General features: G+C 42.5%; 2 protein-coding genes across 11 annotated transcripts in view; one reads left to right on the forward strand and one right to left on the reverse strand.

The window, feature by feature from the left end:
- Window positions 1-16,064, forward strand: part of mctp1a (multiple C2 domains, transmembrane 1a) — a 157,973-nt gene extending 141,909 nt beyond the window's left edge. For 8 of the 9 annotated variants that reach the window (XR_006377909.1, XR_006377912.1, XR_006377911.1 and 5 more), the window contains one exon: window positions 711-3,326. Coding sequence is in view for 3 of the 9 variants with exons in the window: in XM_044195257.1 (XP_044051192.1) it covers window positions 711-782 (72 nt within the window). In the remaining 6 variants the exon portion in view is untranslated. Of the gene's footprint in view, window positions 1-710; window positions 3,327-14,324 lie in introns of those variants that run through there. The other variant, XR_006377910.1, reaches the window with a different exon arrangement.
- slf1 (SMC5-SMC6 complex localization factor 1) overlaps window positions 3,941-21,457 on the reverse strand; it is a 31,953-nt gene continuing 14,436 nt past the window's right edge. For both annotated transcript variants that reach the window (XM_044195264.1, XM_044195263.1), the window contains exons 16-18: window positions 19,872-19,964; window positions 18,234-18,416; window positions 3,941-5,366 (exon numbers count right to left, since the gene is read on the reverse strand). In XM_044195264.1, the coding sequence (XP_044051199.1) occupies window positions 4,870-5,366; window positions 18,234-18,416; window positions 19,872-19,964 (773 nt within the window). In that variant the 3' untranslated portion in view covers window positions 3,941-4,869. The remainder of the gene's footprint in view (window positions 5,367-18,233; window positions 18,417-19,871; window positions 19,965-21,457) is intronic.

A 21,457-nucleotide genomic window follows, 5' to 3' on the forward strand; every position in this document is an offset into this window, starting at 1 on the left:
TAGAAAAGACATTGTACAGTCTCATTTCTTGTTTTGTTTTATTTTTTTGTTCCATGAATGATGCAAACACAGTGAAAATCTCCAGTGTGCTTGTTTGGTAATCTCTCTGGCCAGTAGATAGTGTGTTTTCTTATTAACATTATGGATCAGTAACTATAACTACCAGCTAAGCACACGCTTTGGTTTTGAAAGGCCTACGGTGCGTTTTTTCTACCTTCTGTCTCCATCCCATCTCTCTGCCCTTTCTCTCCTCACCATCTTGCTAAGATGACTCTGTTGTCTTTCCAAGCTTTCCCATGAGGCCTTGCCCTGTTCTCTGTTTGTTTGTGTGATCCCTTTCTTTAGGCCACTGTCCCACATCTGTGGAAGTATGTGTGTACATGTATATTTGTGTGTGTCTGTGTGCAAGCATGAGTGTATTTGGAGCTTTGAACAGTGTACATGGATTGTGTTTGTGTGTGTGCATGTGAGTGTCTTCATGTGCATGTGTGTGTGTGTTGCAATCAGTGTGTAATCCCTTCCCTGAGGCCACTGTTCCACACAGCTGGACTCAGAGAGCCTCTGGAGGGTTTCTGTGCTATTCAAGCATCCTTTGCTCTTTCCACCTGACTGGGTGGTGTGTGTGTGTGTGTGTGTGTGTGTGTGTGTGTGTGTGTGTGTGCGTGCGTGTGCACGCATGCCTGCGTGTGTGTCTCTGTGTGTTTTAACAGGTGCAGTACCGAGAGCTGAAACTGGATCCCAATCCCAGTCCAAATAAAAGGAAGAAAAACAACCCCGGGTAGATGACTGTGTCCGCCCACCAACTCCTCTCTTCTCCGCTTTTCTTCTCGACACACTGGACACAGAGGAGCAGAGGAAGACGGCTCTGGACCAGCTCGGCTCAACTATCCTTCCTTTTTTTATTTCCTTTCTTCTCTTAAGTCTTTAATTACTCATGATGTACAGTACAGTTTCCTGAAGTGTAATTTTTGTATGAAAAAAGACAAGTACAAGAAATCTCTTGAATTATTCTTATCACCGTTATGCTTTTGATTGATTTTAAAGTGGGAAGGATGGATGGAATGACCTTTTTCTCAGCCGTGTGAGCCACTCCTTTCCTGCCTCCTTTCTTCTCTCCACCACTCTGTCCAATTGCTTGCCACAAGTGTCACACAATGAGTAAAACAAGTTTTAATATTTATACTCAACGTCCCAAAAACACATTCTCAGTGCATCCATGTTTATCAAAATACAAGCCTTATACTAACATTCTGCATTATCACTCTGCAATAGACTTTAAGTTAATTTTTAGTTCATATTGTAGTTATTAAATGATTTTGGTAATATGTTCATATTTTCTAATTGTTTTTGTACTGAAGTATCATTTGTTTTCTTCCCCTCTTGGATGTGGTAATGATGTTCTGTTCACTGGCAGTAATTTGGATAGTTTCCACTTAACTCAGCCAGCCAAGTTGATTAGCAATTATGGTGGTAGCCTCCAGATATGTCCTTCTACACAAACACAAAACTGGACCAACAGGCTGAAGGCTTGTGGTGGTATCTGTCTGGGCTTTAATGTAATGGCCAAATTAGCTTTTCAAGTTGATTAGATTTGACTCCAAAACAAAAAATCAAACCACAGTAGTATTATTTTAAGTACAGTGAATCAGTTCTTCTTAAAATAGATTGTGATTATATAATCATTAAATAATACCCAGAGGAAAAAAGAACAACACTGTTGAGTATTAGACAGTTGGTGTTGCCCCAACCCTTTATCACGACTAAATGCCCAGTTAATTTAGCTGTAGCCTCGTTTAACCCCTTTAAAACTTGTCAAAATTCAGTCAGTCAGTGAGACACCTTCTCTGTCTGTCAGCAGGCACAGCAGACTGGGCCTTCTGCTGTCGTGGTGTTAATATAGATGTCATCCAGTCTATGCAGAGTGTCGCCAGGCAGGCAGGCCTTTAGGCAGCCACAGCCCTAATCTTGTTTGAAAGGCTGGTCTCCTTTCCTCTCATCTCCCTGTGTGTTTGCGTCTTCAGCCACACACGAAAGCATTCTCACACACACACCATCCTCTCACGTGGATACACTGCTTCTTTAAGAGATCTTGCGTACACATACTGTACCTACTTGCTCACAGATGAAAGCCTAACATCCCATTTGAGCAGGCACATTCTCTCCCTCTCAGACACACATACTCACACAAACATGCTCTCTGTGATGCCGTGCCCCAGGCTGGCCGCCCTCTCCATCTGCCCCACCTCCTGTGCCCACAGCTCAACTTTGATCTGCCTTTCCAGAGACAGAGGCTTGTGTATGTGAACTGTGTACGTAAGAGTGTTTGCATATACACGTTTATGCAATCAAAGGCATGTTGCTTTTCTCAGCGTTGGTGTGTGTTACAATTGAATCTCCCTTCCAGCTGTAGACCGATGCGTAGATTCAGTTGGTGTGTGTGTGTGTGTCAGCGTGTAAAAGCGTGTGTGTGTGTGTGTGTGTGTGTGGTGCAGCAGAAGTGCCAGCTGTTATTTGGTGTGGAGTTTGCTGGTGTAGAAGGCCGTCAGCTAGATGAGCAGCAAGTCGTTGTGTGACAAGACAAGGCTCTGAGGGGACTTAGGTCTGAGATGTCAGGGAGGGAGGGGTGTGTGTGTGTTTTATGCTATTTTAGACCCCTCTTCCCATCATGCTTCTCTCCGTTTGCTCTCTCTGCGGTTCCCTCATTCGTCAGTGAGCGGGGTTGCGACCCTGTCTGAAGGGACGGTCTCCTGGGCTTCTTGCTGAGCATCTGTTGAAAGATCACAGCTCAGGCTACATTTGAGAAGGTCTCCTCTCATCCTGCTGATCCCTGCCTCCATCTTCCCCCCTCCTTCTCCATCTTTTTGTTCCCTCTTCCCTCTTTGTCTGTCGGTTCGTCTGTCTCTCTGTCTGTCTTTCACTCTAAACCCCCCCACCCTCACCGCAACTAGCTTTCTTCTGCCATTTTGTCATCCTCTCACCCTGCCTGTCTGCTTGCCATCTCCTCTACCCTCTCCTGCTCCCTCCCTTTTTACCCATCCATCTCCATGCTTAAATATCAACAGGCTTAGATCTGTCACTCCAGAGGGCCATTGATTTTGTTTTGTTGCTTTGAGGAATCCACTTGAAAGACAATAACAGACTGTCCCCCAAGAGCAGCGTCGCAGACTGATTATAGCCTCCTCAACAAACACACTCTGTGGTTCGTGAAGGATGGCTTTTTATAATGCCTGAAGGGACTGTTTGAATACCTGATATGTATGTGTCTACTACTGTATGTAGTTATTTTACAGCACATTGTGGTGACTATTGTGTGGTAATGCATCCAAATACAGTTTCTTCCATCCATCCATTTTCTACCGCTTGGTCCCGTTAGGGGTCGCGGGTGACTGGAGCCTATCCCAGTGACTTCGGGCCTTAGGCAGGGCACATACAGTTTCTTATTTTTTGTCATTTATTATCAAGTTTTGGCTCTGTTTGCAAGCAAACCAAAGTGTTTTTATTTTGTATGACATAAATTATAGAAAGGAATGTATCAGACTTACAGCTGTAAAGGGAAAAAAAGCACTTTTATTTGCACCAAGTTGAAATGACACTATTTATTTTTTAAATAATACTGTACATAACTAACTACTTATTAATTTATGTTTGTATTTTATACTGTATGCCTGTTGATGGTCTGGTGGTGATATTGTATAATAAGTGTATGCCTGTCTCATTTTCTAAGATCTGTCTTTTTCCGCCTGCAATGTTGCCTGCCTGTGACATCATCTTCATGTGCCCAGTTCTGACCAATGACATTTCAGGACGGGACTAAAGAGCTGAGACATGGGTTGGTCAGGAGGGGTGAAAGAAAATATGATGTATATTTCCAGTTTGAGAAATTAAATGCATCTGATGTATGTTGCTTATTTTGAAAGGAGAAAAAAAGAGAAAACAAACACGAGATTAAATATTTTTTATCATCTTCAGAGTGTCTGGGTTATTGCAAAATTTTCTGCATCAACAATCAATTTTTAACCCAACACTGGTAGCAGCAAAGGAATTATAAGGCCATTCATCTCAGTCTCAAATACCAATTGCGTTCACATTTCAGGTTTAAATCCTCACCTCCATTGCTCCATCGCCCACTCGACCCACCCCAACAAGCAGGCCTAAGTCCCTCTCTTCATTCATGCTCAGCTTCAGGAAGTGGCTCATTCCTCACTGCTGTCTGTGTGGCTAAGACCCTGCGTGAACATCAGGGCCTCAAGCATTTCAAACCAGGATGACTTCTGTGAGAAGTGGTTTTACTCTGTCACTGTGGCCCCCACATGAAGCCCCTCCATTTGTTAGAGCACCTTTCAGCCTTACACGGCAGTAGTCATTTCCCTTTGATTTATTGGTATAAAATACTTGACCACTCAGTCAAGTTATTTTTATGTGAAAAAACAATTTTATCTTTGAACATAAAAATGTGGCTGTAGAAAACAAGAACTTGAGGTAGTAACAGTCTACAAAACAGTCAGTCTTGCAATAAAAACATTAAACATAAATACATTTTTCCATTTGAAAAATATTTGCAAAGTATAAAATATTTTAAATCAAAACAAGGTAGTGACATATATCCAAACCATGTATTTGTTATAACCAAAAGCATGAAATGCTTTCTATCTCTTCATTTAACTGAATGGGAAGACAGGAGAAGGCCACATTATTCTGGAGACATACATCCACAGACGGCCAGATGTTTGTTGCCTGTGTAGTTATTTTAAGGCCTTGGTAAACTGTATGATCATATAATAAACAGTTGTATATAACTGACACAGATACAATTTCAATCATAAGTTTTGCATTCAAGTCTTTTTCGGTGTATTGTCCATTCATCCTATGTCACAGGTCAACCACTAGCGCTTCTCCCCGAGCCTTAAGATCCTCCAGTATCTCCATTAGGAACAGTGTATTCTCTCCTTTGCACTCTTTCACTGCCTTAGACACCTGCCCCAGGTAACTCCCTCTGCCAAGCTCCAACAGTGTCTCTACATCCTCCACCAGCCTCACTGCACGCTGGTCCATCCAGCCCAAAGTCACTTTTTGGAGGGAATGTGCTTCCAGGGCCCGGACCAGCATGTAGCCCAAGCGGTGGGACTTGTCGCTGGGTTGTGTGCGGCCAGGCAGGCCCCTCTCTTGCTGGTAGGAGAAAATGAGGTGGGCCAGCAGAGAGGATCCAGCCTCCAGGTAGGGCAGGTTCAAGACCTCAGTCACTCTGTTTCTCAGGGCCGAGTCTCCGACCTGGGCGCTGTGGAGGAGCTCCTCCCTCTGACTCGTTGCAGAGACCAGATCCAGTACAGACCGCCCGTCTCCATCAGTCTGCTGCAGAAGAGCTGAGCCTTGAGGGGGAAGAGGTATACAGGATCAGATCCCACAACCTTTACTAACTATGATTACAGTAATTTATATCACAACTCAAGCCTACTGCGTGCTCGGTGCAGGTGTGGCACATACTGTACATAATGCACATAAAAGCTTGCATTTCCACAATGACATTACTGCACTTGAAAAGATTGCATGGATCAAAATGCTGCAGTAAGAGGGGAAAAAACCCTGCAACAAGCGTGACTGCAAATGTTTGCCTGTAAATACTTTTGATAACAGGGGAGTCATTTTTTTGTAAATTGTGCTACCGAACAAAAAACACTCAAAAGTCAACCCAAGTAGGTTCTGTTAGCGCCGAACTATACATCAATATTGAACAAAGACAGAAGGAGTGTTTTTAAGAGGATCTGTGAATGGCTCTATTGAAGTTAGACAACTCTCCGCATGAAAGCGCAAGGACGAGAGTGCATCATGTATTCAGTTGTTGGAGCGCTCGAGACAAAGTGCATGCATGGGCACTTTGAGCATGTCTCAGCCTTCACACACACCTTGACAAAACTGAAAATCTAAATGCAAGAACTACTTAAACATAAATACTCTTTGCTCATCTTTAAATTGCCTCCCAGATTTAAAGCAACGAAGGCTGTGAGTGGCATCACCTGTAAGTACTTGTTTGGAAATTAGCACAGAGAACATTTGGTGATGAACTTTAAATGCGACTCAAAATTAGAATTTTAGGTAACATCCACCTGTAGTTCTGGGAAGCTGCGATATAGCAGGATTTTTTCAGATTTTAAACATTTGATTTTAAAATGGCAGATTGGCCTGAGACTAGGAGGTTAATGAGTCTAATGTAAACAGCCAGCTGAAGCATCAGTGATAACATCATGACACAGTGACATGCAGCCAAGCCACTGTAGGCTGCAGCATCATTAGCAAATAAGGCGGAAGAGACACTGCATGGGTCAATGGCAGGACACAGCAACAGATATAAATAGTGCGCACACACATGAATGCACTTGCTGTAAAGTGCACACATACATACAGAAACTCCCCCACACACACTCACAGTGAAGTGAGGAGTTAAAGTGAACAGCTGTTTTCCCACTGGGCCTCAGTACCAGGCAGGGCTTTTAGCTCACTTCAGCACTAACTTCAGCTGACACCTTGTCTTAAATGTGTGACTAGCGGGTCACTTTGTGTTTGTGTAAAAGGCGCAGAGGGTTAGTGACCTGACGGAGGCTCTGCTTTCCTGTTAGCTTTTTTGATGTAATGCCGTGAGCGAGCTCATCGCTATCATTAGTGACACCAACATAGAGAGCTACTGGGGTGACAAACTCGCAACAGACCTCAACTGTGACATCAGAAAATTGCTCTGCTAAAAGTTCACTCTTTAGAGATGTGAAAAAGAGGTTTGTGAGGAGGACTTACAACAGCGAAGTTGCATTTATCAAAATCATTTCTGTCTGCGCTACAAATACTGTGCACTTTCAATAAAGATCTTTAATATTATTTAACTGAAAGAGGCAGATGAGGCACATCAGTGTTATCAAAACAATAAATACAAATATCTATACATTCAAAACCTCTCCAATGACCTTGACTTTACCCTTTCAGCCCTGCTTCACTACATCCAAACATCACAGCTGAGTGTAACCTCTCTTTTTCCAGTAAAGTTGTAACGGTAATATTTACCATCTACTCTCTCTACTCTTCTGCTTTGTCTGTTCAGACTGAAAGCCATTTTCCAGTGTCAGACAGGCCCATGTGCACTTAGCCTACATGGAGCGGGTCGAGTCAAGTGTGAGCCCTTTGCTTTCAGATAGACCCATTTCTATGGCAAACTGCTCTTGATGGCACTTGACTGTTCAACCTTGGCAATGCTGCTGCCACTTGCGAGTTTACGGCTCTGTGTGACACACAGACGGCTGCTTGATACCACTGCTAGCAGTTGTTTCTGTTTGACAGACACTGTGGGGCTGCAAGAAGCATGATGTTTTAAAAGAGGGACAATCGTGTGTGAGTGTGGTGCATTGTGACATAAACCGCACTTACTAAGCCTCCCAAATACCATTTTGATGAAAAGACAGCCTTGTTTTAAATGACACTGTTAAAAAAAAAAGTTAAAAATGGAACTGAATGAATTCTGAAATTGCTCTCCATCTCTCTGTCTGCCACAGAACTAACACTGTGTGCAGCAGTTATGAGATAATCGGTGAGAGCTCACGTAGCTGTTAGCGGGGAAGGTCAGCGCTCATCTACCTTTCAGTGCTTCAAGTCTGAGTGGCAAAAACTGAATCTGCATAAATTGTGGCATTAATCTACATAAACTTTTACATAAGTGGGGAAATTTAAAATGCAGGGGTCAGGCATCGGGGGCAGTAGTCAAGGACATAAGAGCACAGATTTGATCAAAGTGGCCACAAGAGAAAGGCAGAGGGGAGGGAGATGGAGTGTGTGTGAGCGAGAATGATGTTGTTCACAGCAGGTCATAATCACCAGGTTTCTATAAACAAGCTGTCCTCGCTATTACGCTCATCCAGTAGGAGTGGCTGTAATGTGTGAAGCCAACCATGGCGTGACACATACCAGAGAGGTTCAGGTCCACCAGAATGTGTTTTTTTTTTTGTTTGTTTGTTTTTTAAACCACTTCTACAGTACCCTATACAGACCCACAGTAACACAGAACGTCATGTCTGCTGGAAAATGGATCCATCTTTGTCCCTTTCGGATGAGTTCTAAAGAAAGATGGAATGGCTGTTGAAGACAGAGGCTGTTTTTCTTCACAATGTGTCCTACTCTGTGCCAAGGTTTGAGAGCACCAGACTTGGACTGAGCTCTGCAAAGGGCCTTTAAGACAGGACCACGAACCCAAGCACTCTGTGGAGTGTTTTCAACCAAACATGGAGAAAAGGAAAATGAGAAGACAATGGCTTGTTGCAGCAGCAAAGATATGTAAAGGAATATAACAGAAATAGGGATAATTTAAGAATAAAGCACCAGACAAAGCAGCACTTACACTACAAGTCAGATTCCCAGTAACTGTACTGTCAAAGAATAGAAATCTGGTTGCACTAGTGTCGTAAATGCACAATGACCCACAGAAAAAGTTTCCTTTTACTCTGCTCATGAAAATCGGAAATGACTGAAACAAAAATTCCACCCAAACTGAAATAACAGCAGTCTGCTCCAGTGCTTTAACTCCAATCCAACCTACCACTTTCTCTTCAAGCTTTCTTTCTGTCATGTCTCAACCACAGCTCTGTTCACTCACGCACAAGACGCACATCATCAGAACGAGAGAGAGAAATGCAAGATTGAGAAGCGCCGTTTTTTTCCAGCGTTCCCCGGCGTCATTGTGTCAAACCCGGCTGACACACGGGCCCCAACCAGGGAGATGACACTGGTGTGGGGAGGAGAGGGCCCCTGCAGCACGGCCCTGGGCTCGGCTTGCCTGAAAGCCTTATACGACTGACTGTATTTGATTGTTGATCTGTCTGCCTGAAAGCAAAAGTGTGTGTGCCGGTGCGCGCTGTCTGCTCTGTCACATTTGCATCTTTACCTGCTTGACTTTCTCCCTTTTATTTCCAATAAGCATCAGCTTGTGTCTTTTGCTTTTCCAGGATTTGACATTTCTTTCCCTCCCTGCCTATACTTGTATGTTTCTCCCACTGGACAAGAGAATCAGTTGCAGCTTATTATCCATCCTGGGATATAAAACATACTCTAATGTCCCACCACACAGCTCAACTGTACTTAATATAGACGTCAACGGCCATAGCCAGTGCTAAATTACATTTTTTCTAACAGAAGCATAGAATAACATCATGTGCTGTTTATAATGTAATACTCATGTATATACACACACACACACACACACAGTTATGAGACTAGAGGCTGGGGAATGGTTTTGGTGCAGGGATGGTGACTGAAGTGAATCCAGGTATTGGCGCTGGGTGTCAGATACGCTGCAGCAGAGATAAATACAACACCTGGGGGATTACATGAGAGCACAGGGTAATTACACCATCCTTTATATATGTGTGTGTGTGTGTGTGTGTGTGTGTGTGTGTGTGTGTATACATGAATGTGCAAATGCCCCGCTAAGACCTCAGCTCTGAAGCTACAGCAGAGGGAGGAAATTCACAAGCCGAGTAAAAGGCACTGCCTGGTGCACCAGCCAGATGCAGTCTGACTGCCACACACACACACACACACACACACACACACACACACACACACACACACACACATACACATACACATACACATACACATACACACACACACACACACACACACACACACACACACACACACACACACACACACACACACACACACACACACACACACACACACACACACACACACACACACACACACACACACACACACACACACAGAGTGCAAAGCCCTTTAGCCTTTAGAGGGCAGGCGAAGACAAGAAATATAAAAGCAGGGAAGGGGAGGAGGGGAAAACTGGCGCAAAAAGAGGGAGGGAGGGAAGGAAAGAAAGATGCAGTGCTCCCTCCCCCTATGTCTCTGGTCAGAGGCTGGGGCTGAGGCAGACAAGCTGGGAAGCAGGCAGCTCCACAGCATGGTAAACATCCTCTCTCTCTCTCTCTCTCTCTCTCTGAATAAGAGAGGCAGGGTGAGTGTGTGAACTGCAGCCAGGGGCACGGCATCACATATCCACGGCATCACATATCCACAGGGAGCTGCTAGCTAGCGACTAGAAACCACAGCAAAAACAACAAGGCCAACCGAGTGAATCACCAAAGCAGCCAGCGGAGAGGCATCAGATGCAGGAAAAAGAAATACTAGCCAGACGTAAATATGCTAAAATCCCTCTCTGCTTTAGCAACAGTGTCTGAACGCTCAGTGATATTTTTCTCCCCTTTTTCTACCTTGATATTCAGAGTATAAAAAACACGGATGGGAAAGCCTGTGGAGGTTACATCAGATGAAGCAGTCAGGTCAGTATCTTTTGTATACCAATATTAGGGGAGGGGGAGCAGTACTATATTTCCTCTGCTATTTTCCCCTTTTGAATTCAACTTAAAAGGGACAGTTCACCCCGAAATCCAAAACACATATTTTACCTGTAGTTAATCCATCTAGATTGTTGTGAGTTGCCAAGTTTTGGAGATATCGGCCGTAGAGATGTCTGCCTTTTGTGAATATAATGGGACTATATGGCACTTGTGGTGCTCAAAGCGCCAAAAAAAACCAAACAAACATTTGAACAACTCAACAGCAATGTTTGTTTCCAGAAATCATGCCCTGGTTACTCAAGATAATCCACAGATTTGTTCTGAGCAGTTTCGTGTAGGAACTATTTTCTTTCTACCAGTAGTTCCTACATGAAACTGCTCACAACAAGGTCTGTGGATTATATTCACAAAAGGCAGACATCTCTACGGCCGATATCTCCAAAAGTCGGCACCTCACATCAAAACAATCTAGATGGCTAAATCTACAGGTACTACAGGTAAGAGGGAAAATATGTATTTTGATTTTGGGGTGAACTGTCCCTTTAAAATTCTACTACTGTCATTATAGCCAGTGATAGGTTCTGTCGTCTCAGTCACAGGTGATCTTAATTTAACAGGTTGTGTGATTAATCTGCTCCTCATCCAAACACAGCCTGGTCAGGCACAGATTACAGTCCGATCATAGCCTTTAGGAGGAGGAGGTAGGATGTAAAAGCATGGACACCAACTGCTAGTTTTGTGTAATCCCCTGCGATTCCTACACCTCTAGTGAGAGGGGGAATCAGATATACTCTGATTTACTGGATGCTGATCAGCAGTGGGCGATAAGCATTTTAAATAATCCGAGTGGAGCCCTAAATGAACTCTTAACTGGTCTCTTGAATCAGAAAAGGCTAATCACTGCCATGAGCTGTTAGCTCTAAAAAATATGTCATACACTGAATCACCATGTACAAGCAAATAATAAGTTTCCTTTGATGCCATTAACACGCACACAACCTCATTTAGTTAGTTGAACTATTTGGAAGTTAATTTGATCGAAGCAGATTGAAATGTGCCCACAAAACACAGTTTACCAAAGGGAAACCAATACTCCATATGATCTATGAACACAGAAGACTGGAGCAAGATAAGACACACAATAAATAAATAAAAACTGATTTTAGATTTTGTCTGCAAAACTCTCATGGGCACAATAATGTAATACAAATTTAACTCATTAGGTTATTTTTTTGTGGCAATGACTAGTCCAGTGCAACACACATTGTGCAAAGGTAACATGCAAAGACATCACAGCACAAGGTGAGGTATTAGTTTAGTAACAAAACTAAGAGTCTAAAGCCATGCTAGCTGCTCTATTCTAACATTTGCTAATTAGCACCAAACACAAAGTACAGCTGAGGCTGATAAGGAATGTCATAGGTTTTGCAGGCGGTGCAGAAGGAAAGTTAAGGGGATTGTATCCAATGTCAAGGATACATTGTGCCAATCCATTCAGTAAATGTAGAGATATTTCACTGGATAAATGAAAACTTGACATGCTGTTACTTTAGATAATCCACAAAACACACTGTCAACAGCTTTCATAGGGACTATTCCTTCAAGGGATAGATACCCCAAGAAGTGATTGAGAAAATATATTTCTTGTAAAATGGATGAATCAACCCTTTTATTCAGTGTTCTCCGGGTTCTGGACATACAGTTTACAGTGGAAAAACCTTGAGGCAATTAAAAGTTCTGTCTCGTTCTCATTCTTTCCTCCCTCTCTCTCTCTCTCGCTCCCTTTCTCTCCTCACACAGGTTACTGAGGACAACAGCCCTTTTAAATTGTGATATGATGTCATAAGGTAGAATTATAAGAAAGTTTTGGTTAAATCGAATAGGACCAAGGAGTCAAGATGCAAGTGAAGTTGTGTAAACAAGATTATTATGAAAAATTGTCCGTGATGCAATAATATAAATGTCTTAAAGTTTTACACACAGTTTTGGCAGCAGTAACACTACTGTCACATTTGACTGCACCTTTAAAACAGAGACAATTCTCCGTATTATATGAAGCCTTTAGATTTGACATTGTGATGGCAAAGTTAAACTTGGGAACTTCAGACTCACTTGACATTCTTGTGAAACAAATAACTGCTTCCACCGTATGCACCATCCTTGCTGCTGCTTCAAACTCTTTGAAAGTACAACACTCAAGATACACAGTGGGAATTAGTTTCTCATTGAAAGAATGACTCAAGCAAACACACTTACACTGCTGTTGAATGTCTTCATTTACACTTCATTTTCACAATATGATGCACTTCACCAGAGTTCAAACACCAACCACTGTTAAATTTCAACACCCATTGTTGACTTCTTGTTAATGAATTTCAAATATGTAAAAAATCTTGTAAAAGAATATATCTGTATTTTCTATCAACATTTTTTTCAATATACTATTCAATTCCTTCCACCGTTGTTGCTGAGTGTTTTAATTATAGGGGAGAAAAGAATTTTGTCCTTGTGTGGTGTATGATTATTTAAGTTCAGGGCTGGAGCGCAGACACAGAGAACGATCTTCATGGTAAACAACACAAAATCCTTCCTGGCCTGTGACCATGCTACTTTTCTTTTAAATCATCCTGCAAGCAAACAAAAGAAATGATCTAAACCTTGAAACTCGGCTTTGTGGATGGAAGAACATGTTTGACACTTACAAATTCACCACTCTCGATTATTATGTAGTCCTTACAAATAAATACACCACATTAAACTCCAGCAGAACCTTGTTGGTAAAAGAGGACAGCAAAATAAATTAAAATGGTTTAATGTTCCTTGGCCTCTTCCCTTTTCTTTTCGCTGAAGCTAGCTCCCCATGGCCTTCACGCTCACTAAATGCTGCAGCTGTTTAAAAAGGAGGAAAAGGGCAAGATATACATGTGTTTGTGCTCTATAAAAAGGTGGTGCTGGGCAATAGTAGCCTGCAAGAAACCTTTGGTAATAAATCACAAAATCATCATCACCCTCCTTTAATCCTCTCTGGCCCTCATCTGTTTAAAACACACACACACACACACACACACACACACATAGGGTTTATCTGAAAAGGGGTCTCTCCCTCCTCTTGGAGCAGGAGGTTGAGGAACAACCAGGGAGACGGTTGGATAGAGCCCCAGACTTAATCCTGGCAACCACCCCAAAACACAGAAAGAAAGGTTTGGGGGGTGGATAGCGAGATACAGGCAAGAAGGGAGGAGAAAGAAGAGGAATCTAGTCAAAAATTCCCAGCGAGGGAAGTCCTTGAAATACAGCCTGGAGAAACCTGCAGTTGAAACATCAACACACCCGAGTGAAGCCGAGGGCTCCAAACACAGCCTCACCTCTAATAGTACGAGTGCTAAGCTCCTCGCAGTTGCCAGTTCTGGACCCACAGGGAAATACGTGCTGAGCAGAATGAACTTTCTTTACCGTGTTGACAGTGAAGAGGCCATAAAGCACTACCTGTGTGTGTGTGTGTGTGTGTGTGTGTGTGTGTGTGTGTGTGTGTGTGTGTGTGTGTGTGTGTGTGTGTGTGTGTGTGTGTGTGTGTGTGTGTGTGTGTGTGTGTGTGTGTGTCTCTATCTATGACAGAGATAGACAAACAGACAGAGACAAACCATGACTGACTACAGTGGTCCAAGGGGACTGTGTGTTTCCTGTGCCACTGAGCAAATGACATCTTTCTGCTCCACAAACACTTGTTCACATTAAGATCTGCAGGGACCACGAGATGCTGTGCATTAACCGTGTATGTGTTTGTGTGTGCGTACAAGAGTTGCACAAAAAACTCAAAGAGAAATTGAAGAGGCAGTCATGTGGCAGCCTCTCTTGCCTTCTTTGAACTTGACTCATGCCAAACAATTAGACAAAAGAGAAACAACAACACTTTTACACATACCTGAACAATTCTTTCTGCTCCTATACTCTTTCCCCTTCAAGCATCTAAATTAGTGTGTGTGTGTGTGTGTGTGTGTGTGTGTGTGTGTGTATGTGTGTGTGTGAACGTGTCTGTGTTTACAAGTCGAGGTGGACTAGCTGTGCTTACTAACACGGTGGGCTGTATTGAGAGGATGCCATCAGCAATTACGCCCACAGGGCCGAGTGGTGACAGCTTAAAGGCTCTTTTCTTTATTTCTCCACCCCCTTTGCTCACTGACACGCCTCCTCTGTGTGTGTGTGTGTGTGCGTGTATATGTGCCAGGTCTGAACTGCACAGTATAAGGCTTCGGGTCATTTTCCATTCCAATCAGGAGAACCGGCTGCCCTGGCCACCCTGCAAAATTTAAACACTCCCCCCAGCTGAGGAAGGGGCACAGGGAGCATCAGCAAACACACACACAAACACACACACTTACAGATACTTAATTGCAAGCCAGCATACACTCATTACAGCATTTGAGATTTGAGAAAATATTTGTGCATGCATACACTTACACCAAAATATATAGCCAAGCACACACACAGACACACACTTATGCACAGGGTCATGTGCAGCGGCCTTGGGCAATGGGAGGAGGAGGGAAGGAGAGCAGAGTCAGCCTTGCCCTCAGCCATGGCATCCTTTCCTTGCCAGCTCCATAAGCCTGGAGGGACTGAGGTAGAGGGGGTAGGGGGTGGGATCCATCCATTCCTCCCCCATACAATTCACCCCTAAAAACGTGCGCACACACGCACATACACATACAGAGCCCAGGCCTCCAAGCAGACAGGCTTACAAAGGGGTGAGATCACTCCCAAATAAAGGCTTTGTTGGTGTGCCAGTGTCAGTGTTGCCCTCTCTGGCCTACCAAAACCTTGGCAGCTAGGATCACCCTGTTGGTTGGAAACAACTAGGACAGCAGGGTGAATGCCTCAATGAAAAATATAGTTTCAGGAGACGTAGCAGGCACAAGAATAAAACACAGGAATATAATAAATAAAGAGACGGTGCAAGTCTCCCAAAATTTAAAAAAGTAGTCTGATGTATGGGTGTTAGAAATGCAGCCACAAGCACAAAATTCCTGCTTGAGTTTAGAGTAAAAACTGGAATGAACACAATATAAAGATGGTTACGAGAACTAAGCATAGTGTAGCCCCAAAGCCAAAACTTTCCACATTTTAACAGCCTGGACTTAAAGATTTAAAAAAAGAAGAAGAAAAAATGCTAAGCCTATCGATGGTGTCCATGGCAACCAGATGGAGATCATGGAAAACAGACCAAGAGAGACAGTGTAGCCTGGAGTCAAGAGGACCACCTCCTCACCAGCTCCCTGCTGTAGCCTTTAGACAACCCGCCATCAAGGTGTGAGGAAATAGCAAACAGTCAGGAGAGAGTGAGTGAGAAAAAGTAGTATAATGTACAACCCTGCAGGTGTTTCAAATTGGGAGTATTCTCATTCCTGTTGTTCTGCTTGGTCCCTGCGAAGAGATCTGGCCTAGACAGCAGGCCAGACGTCTGCTGCACACACACACACACACACACACACACACACACACACTCTTCTAATTTTACAGATACAGATAGCTGCTTCTTCCTCTGACCTCTTTTAATTTGCTCTCCCTGCTGTTCCCGAGGAAGGGAGAGGGGAAAAAAAGGGAGCGCTCTCTTGTTTCCTCTCCGGGACTAAACAATCCCAATCTAATTTATTTTTTGAGGACAGAATATGTACATGTGTTAATGGGAAAGTCGAATCAAATTAACTATAATTAGTCAAACTGAGAAGTGAGCAGAGGCTGAGGTATGTTACATGGGAGACTTGTTCAACGCTGGCAAATGGCACCCCTCCCCACCCCTCCCCACCCTCCCCAAAAACGCACACACATTTCCTCTGTCACCTGCTGCCGCACACCCAGCGACGCCACCCTCTCCTGAGCTCCGACACCCGTCACGCTCACTTCAACCCTCCTGAGCTCAGACTGTATGTGGCACGCAAACATGCAGACACACAAACTAGTGACACATTTCCACAAAAACCTGCATGTGAATTTTGCAAGCGGCGGAGCCTGACTCCTCTAATCTCGTCAAAAAGACATTAACAGACATTTTATGAGGTGATGCTGTAATCTGTTTGGACAGAAACTGCAGTGCAGGGTTGCATGAGGATTATGAAGACAAGCAGTGGGGGCAGAGGGAGAGATGGTATAGATGATCTAGAATTCATACAGCAAAGAAGCAGACAACTGCTACGGCCTCTTTTCTGTTTGTCTTGGGCACACTGTGTGTGTGCAGCCCATAATTCTTTAGGTACTGTAGGTAACCAAAGATATCAATTCTAACAGATTTGTCATTGTAGCTTATCTAAAAAACATCTGATTCTTGCCTTGTCCTCATCAAATGACCTTTAAGAAAATACTACCAATAAAAATACCCTCAGATAATATACAAAAATTGTACACAACCCAAGTGTAAACATTAAAGGCGTAGTCCAGAGAGAAATCCTAGCTTTTAGTCTTGATCAAGCCCCAAAAAAAAAAACATTTCCCATAATGCAAATTAATAGCATCTTTGGTCAGATCATCCATGCCGGGTAAATGCCCATGTCTGTCAAGCTCCAAGTTTGTAACTGAGGCTTTTGGCTATAAAATTGAAGTCTCCCTGATGACATCATCAGGGTTATTTTTTTCAGACATTATGAAAGCAGTTGTATGATGTCTACTGTGGCTCTGGAGGGACAGGCTGAACAGTATATAAATAGTAATCAAATCTATGTGACGAATAAATTGAACTTAAAATCGGTGGAGTGCCCCTTTAAAAGCCCCACCATCAACAGGTCCCTCACTCTACCAGGAGTCTAGTTAAGATAAAACTGGCCCTGCTAATAAGGTTGAAAGCAGCATTCAATCTGTCAGTAAGCTCTGCTACATTTGTTGGCTACATTAAATAGAAAGCTTGTCTTGGCTACAGCAGCGACAGTGACATGCAGCCCACCATTGCAGTAAATCACTAGCTAAATGGCTAATTCTACAGATTAGCTCTCTTGGCAGCCAACTAGCTAGACAAGTTAAAGGTGTTTTATTTTAACATTATATGATTCCATCAATGTGACGGGGACCATTTGGTTTAATGAATCGTTTCAAGGAAGATGGATTACATGAAAACAGTTGAGTATATCCCATCCAATTAGGAAATATAAACATGTAACATACAGCTAGAGTAGCAATGTTTAATTGAACCTGTCTGAGTAATGGTACTGACAAAATAAAGCACCAAGAACAATATCAATGTCACAGTTTCAACCTAAAAAGGTACTACAGAAGGACCTAAAATGACCTGAAAATAATGAAAAATCTGGTCCTATTCTGACTGGCTGATCCACATTAAAAGCATTAGCCTAACCTAATAAATATGCCCCTGGATACACAAAGGTGTTCATTTTCATATTAATCCATTTAAGATCATTTCCCATATATTATTGTATGTGAGCACCCCACCCAAAAAAAAACAAAATTTTTGGGGATTTTTATATTATTTACTTTTTTCTGTAAATAAAAAAATGCATCAGGAAATGCAGATTGACTGAAAGGTCTGCCAGAATGGTGCATTCATGTGCTTCCATCTATTGTATAGATTAGAAAATTACTCCTAATTACAAGTTACAATAGTAATAAGTACAATAGTTACAATACTCTCAACCTATGCAAAACATGACTACTCTCAAAAGGACTGATGTGCTGCTTAGCAACCACTTTCAAAACCGACATTACGTAATACTTGTTAAAATAATAATTGACTATTATTCAGGCATTATAAAGATAACGTTTGAGTTTCATTTTTAATAGCGTTAGATCCATCTTAAACCAACCAATACTTTGTGCCATGCTTTACGTCAGCTCACATTCTAAAGCACTAAGTCTCTGGGTGTATTGGTAAAGTTTACCCACCTGCGCGCTCCAGTAGCATTTTGGCGATGTCCATATGTCCGTTCAGCAGGGCATCATGCAGTGGACTGACTCCACCCACCTGGTTATTAAGCACAGGGGCAGGGTGGTGACGTAGCAAAGCTTCCACACATGAAGTGCTGCCATGGTTGCAGGCTTCATGCAGAGGCGTCCAGCCTGCATGGTCTGTAGGTCAACAAACCAAGCACATAAACAATGCTTAATAGGAAAGCTGAATAATCTAGAGAAAAACAAAATGTTATCTGGTATCTTTTAATGTTAAAAAGGTTAAATATATCTTTTAAAGATCTCTGATATTAAGACTTTGCTTTCTGCCAAGAATTTATATGGAAAATAGTGACTGAACTGCGATGTTTCATAAAGAATTTTGGGTATAAAGCAGTTGAATCGATATGTACATCTCCCGAAGTATGGTATTGGATAATTTTAACATTTGACTGGAGTGTTATGATGAAAGATTAAAGACCTGGAGTGACTTATTGTGGCGGGATTAGGCTAACCCACTCTGTTGTGGCTAAGTTGTTAGTTAACTCCGAGCTCTGACAGCTAACAACTCGGCTAGCAAATAAGCTAGCAGGGGCTAATTGGAGGAACTCTGTGCTAAAATTGGGAGAAATTGACAAGAGACATTTGCGAACTGATTAAAGCTAGGTGATGCAGGTCAACTCCATATTTTGCATGAAAGTCAGCAAATTCTTAAAGAACGTAAAACATTTTTTTAATCAATAACTTATCTGTCTTTTCCATAAGACAAAGGACATCAACATGACTGATCTAAGGCTGCTAAAGACTGATTAGCTATTATGAATGTGCTGTTAGACTGTTTAACACTAACAAAACACAACAATTCTTGTTTGGGAGTTACAAATCGGTTACTAACCACCGTCCATGTACGTCTTACATAATTATACAAAAATCAGCATTTCAAAGAAACATTAAAATACTTTAGTCCATCGTGTTTTACAGAGTTCGTCTCAAATTTTCCACGGTCATGGACAGACAAGAATAAAAAATAGACCATTTGGAGAACATCATAATGTAGATATGTTTTATCTAACAAGAAAGGACTCCAAGCTAAACTGTTCTGCCTCAGTTAACACAGGCCTTGTTTTGGGAGACAACTGCAAGGTGACAGCGGTAATTTTGCCATTTTGCACATAGTGGTGCCTGATCACATATTGGACATCACCTCTTGCATAAGCCCCCTACCAAGATGCAAGTTCATTTAGGCTGCTATTAAAGGGCGATTACAAAATCGGAGAAACCTTTGAAACAGCACAACATTTCCATAAAAGGAGTACAAGTCATTATATTTGACCTAAAGGGACAAAAGAAAGACACTCTGAAATATCAAAAGGCATTCAATTCACTTAGCAAAGTCACCGTAAACCTATAAATCTGAGCCACCAAACCCATCCCGCTCTTTCTAGACACACCCTTTACATTTTAGCTAAAGGTTAACCTCAATGATGACGCACACACACTCCTATTTCTTCTCTCCTCTTTTTTTTTTCTCCAACGTTAAATCGCTCTTCGAAACCCTAGAGCAAACAGTGGGAGTGAAGTGAGATGACGGTGAGACTGAGGTTACAGAGAAAAGGGAAAGCGAGAGTGTCTTACCTTTAACGTTGACGTCCGTGCCAGGAAGCGCCAGGATCTGAAGCACCGTTTCCACTTGGTTCCTCTTGCAAGCTCTGTGGAGGAGGGTCTCTCCTTCGACCAGGACACACACAACGGACAAACACACCCAACAGAGAGAAGAGGCGGAAGAGAAGAGAGAAATCCAAAATTAGGGTGTGCCCGATGTCCTGCCCATTGTCCCCCTCCATATGGTGAACACACCAATAGAATACCACAGAAATGTCCCCAAACACCAAAAAAAAAAGCCTGACCTAAAAAAGTACGACCCGCCAATGAGGATGCGATTAAAGAAGAGTGATGAGAAAAGGGGGGAGATCTTTCAAGGGAAAAAAATGGGAGAAAAAAATTAAAAGATGGAGAGTAGGGCTAATTCGCTTCGCTCTTTTCCTCTTTTATAGACACAGATTTTCCACTTACACCCCGAGCCCAACAAAGTTAATATCGGGACAGTCAGCGAGTGAATGAATGTAGTGTTGAGAAAGTAGTCTTGCTTCCTGTCCGCTCGTCCCTATATTGTTACTTGAGAGGAAGTTATGGTAGACAGCCCACACACAAAGCCTCGAAAAGTATTCTTCACAGATCCAGGGTTCAAAAGCTCCGCTGGGCATTGCCACTGTCACCACGTGATATTTAATCAGCAAACTACCAGTGAACCGGCATGGAAAAAACCTCTCAAGGATTCCATTTACATTTTTAAACACAATTTTCTTCTTCCCTTTTTTCTCATCTTTACCCCGTCCCTCACTTTTTCCTGATACAATATTAAACCAGGAATATATTAGCGGGCCAGAGTCCCCTCTTTTCATGTATGGCTGAACTTCAGAGAGAAGTTAAAGGCCATGCATGAGTGGCTCTGTGCTTGCCAGTATAATACAGAACTGCAAAGCCCGTAATAAATGCTTTACTAGCTCTCCCCAGGACGCCACGCCTGTACAGGGGTTCCACTCCAGCGCGCAAAGAGCACAGACTGGGGCAAAAAGAGGTGGAGGAGGAGAGGGGAGGGAGGAAACAGGGGGGCAAGAAAGAAGAAGAAGCAGTGAGGAGAGAGTGAAAGGGTTTCCTGCATTTCAAAGCACATAACGGAAATATTGAAAATGCTGGATCCTATTCATTCTGAAGAATTCCTTTCTTTCAGGTGTCTTTGAGGATCCAGAAGATGCATTAAATGTCATCCACCAATAGTTAAGAGGTTGCAGAGTGGAAAAAAAATGGGGAAATGGAAGGACTGTTAATTTATGTTGTGATGCAAAACCTAAAAACAAACTGTGGTTAAAAGTTTTGAAATGCACACATTTTCTAGCACTGATTATGTCCAGTTCACAAACAATTACACGATACATATATACATACAGTATTTTATAATATTTCTCTACACATTTCAGTTATAAATGTTGCTGCACAAACCTCTACAAAGACTCTGCATAAGATTAGATGGTTGGTGTAGTCCTGTTCTGGAGCACCACACAACACCAAACTATTAAACAAAATGTATTTAGAGATTTTTTATGTTATAGTTGACATTACACATTTACATAATGACAATATTTCAGTGGTCATTGAATGGG

The sequence above is a fragment of the Siniperca chuatsi genome, linkage group LG5 (assembly GCF_020085105.1).
Source record: "Siniperca chuatsi isolate FFG_IHB_CAS linkage group LG5, ASM2008510v1, whole genome shotgun sequence".
NCBI lineage: Eukaryota > Metazoa > Chordata > Actinopteri > Centrarchiformes > Sinipercidae > Siniperca > Siniperca chuatsi.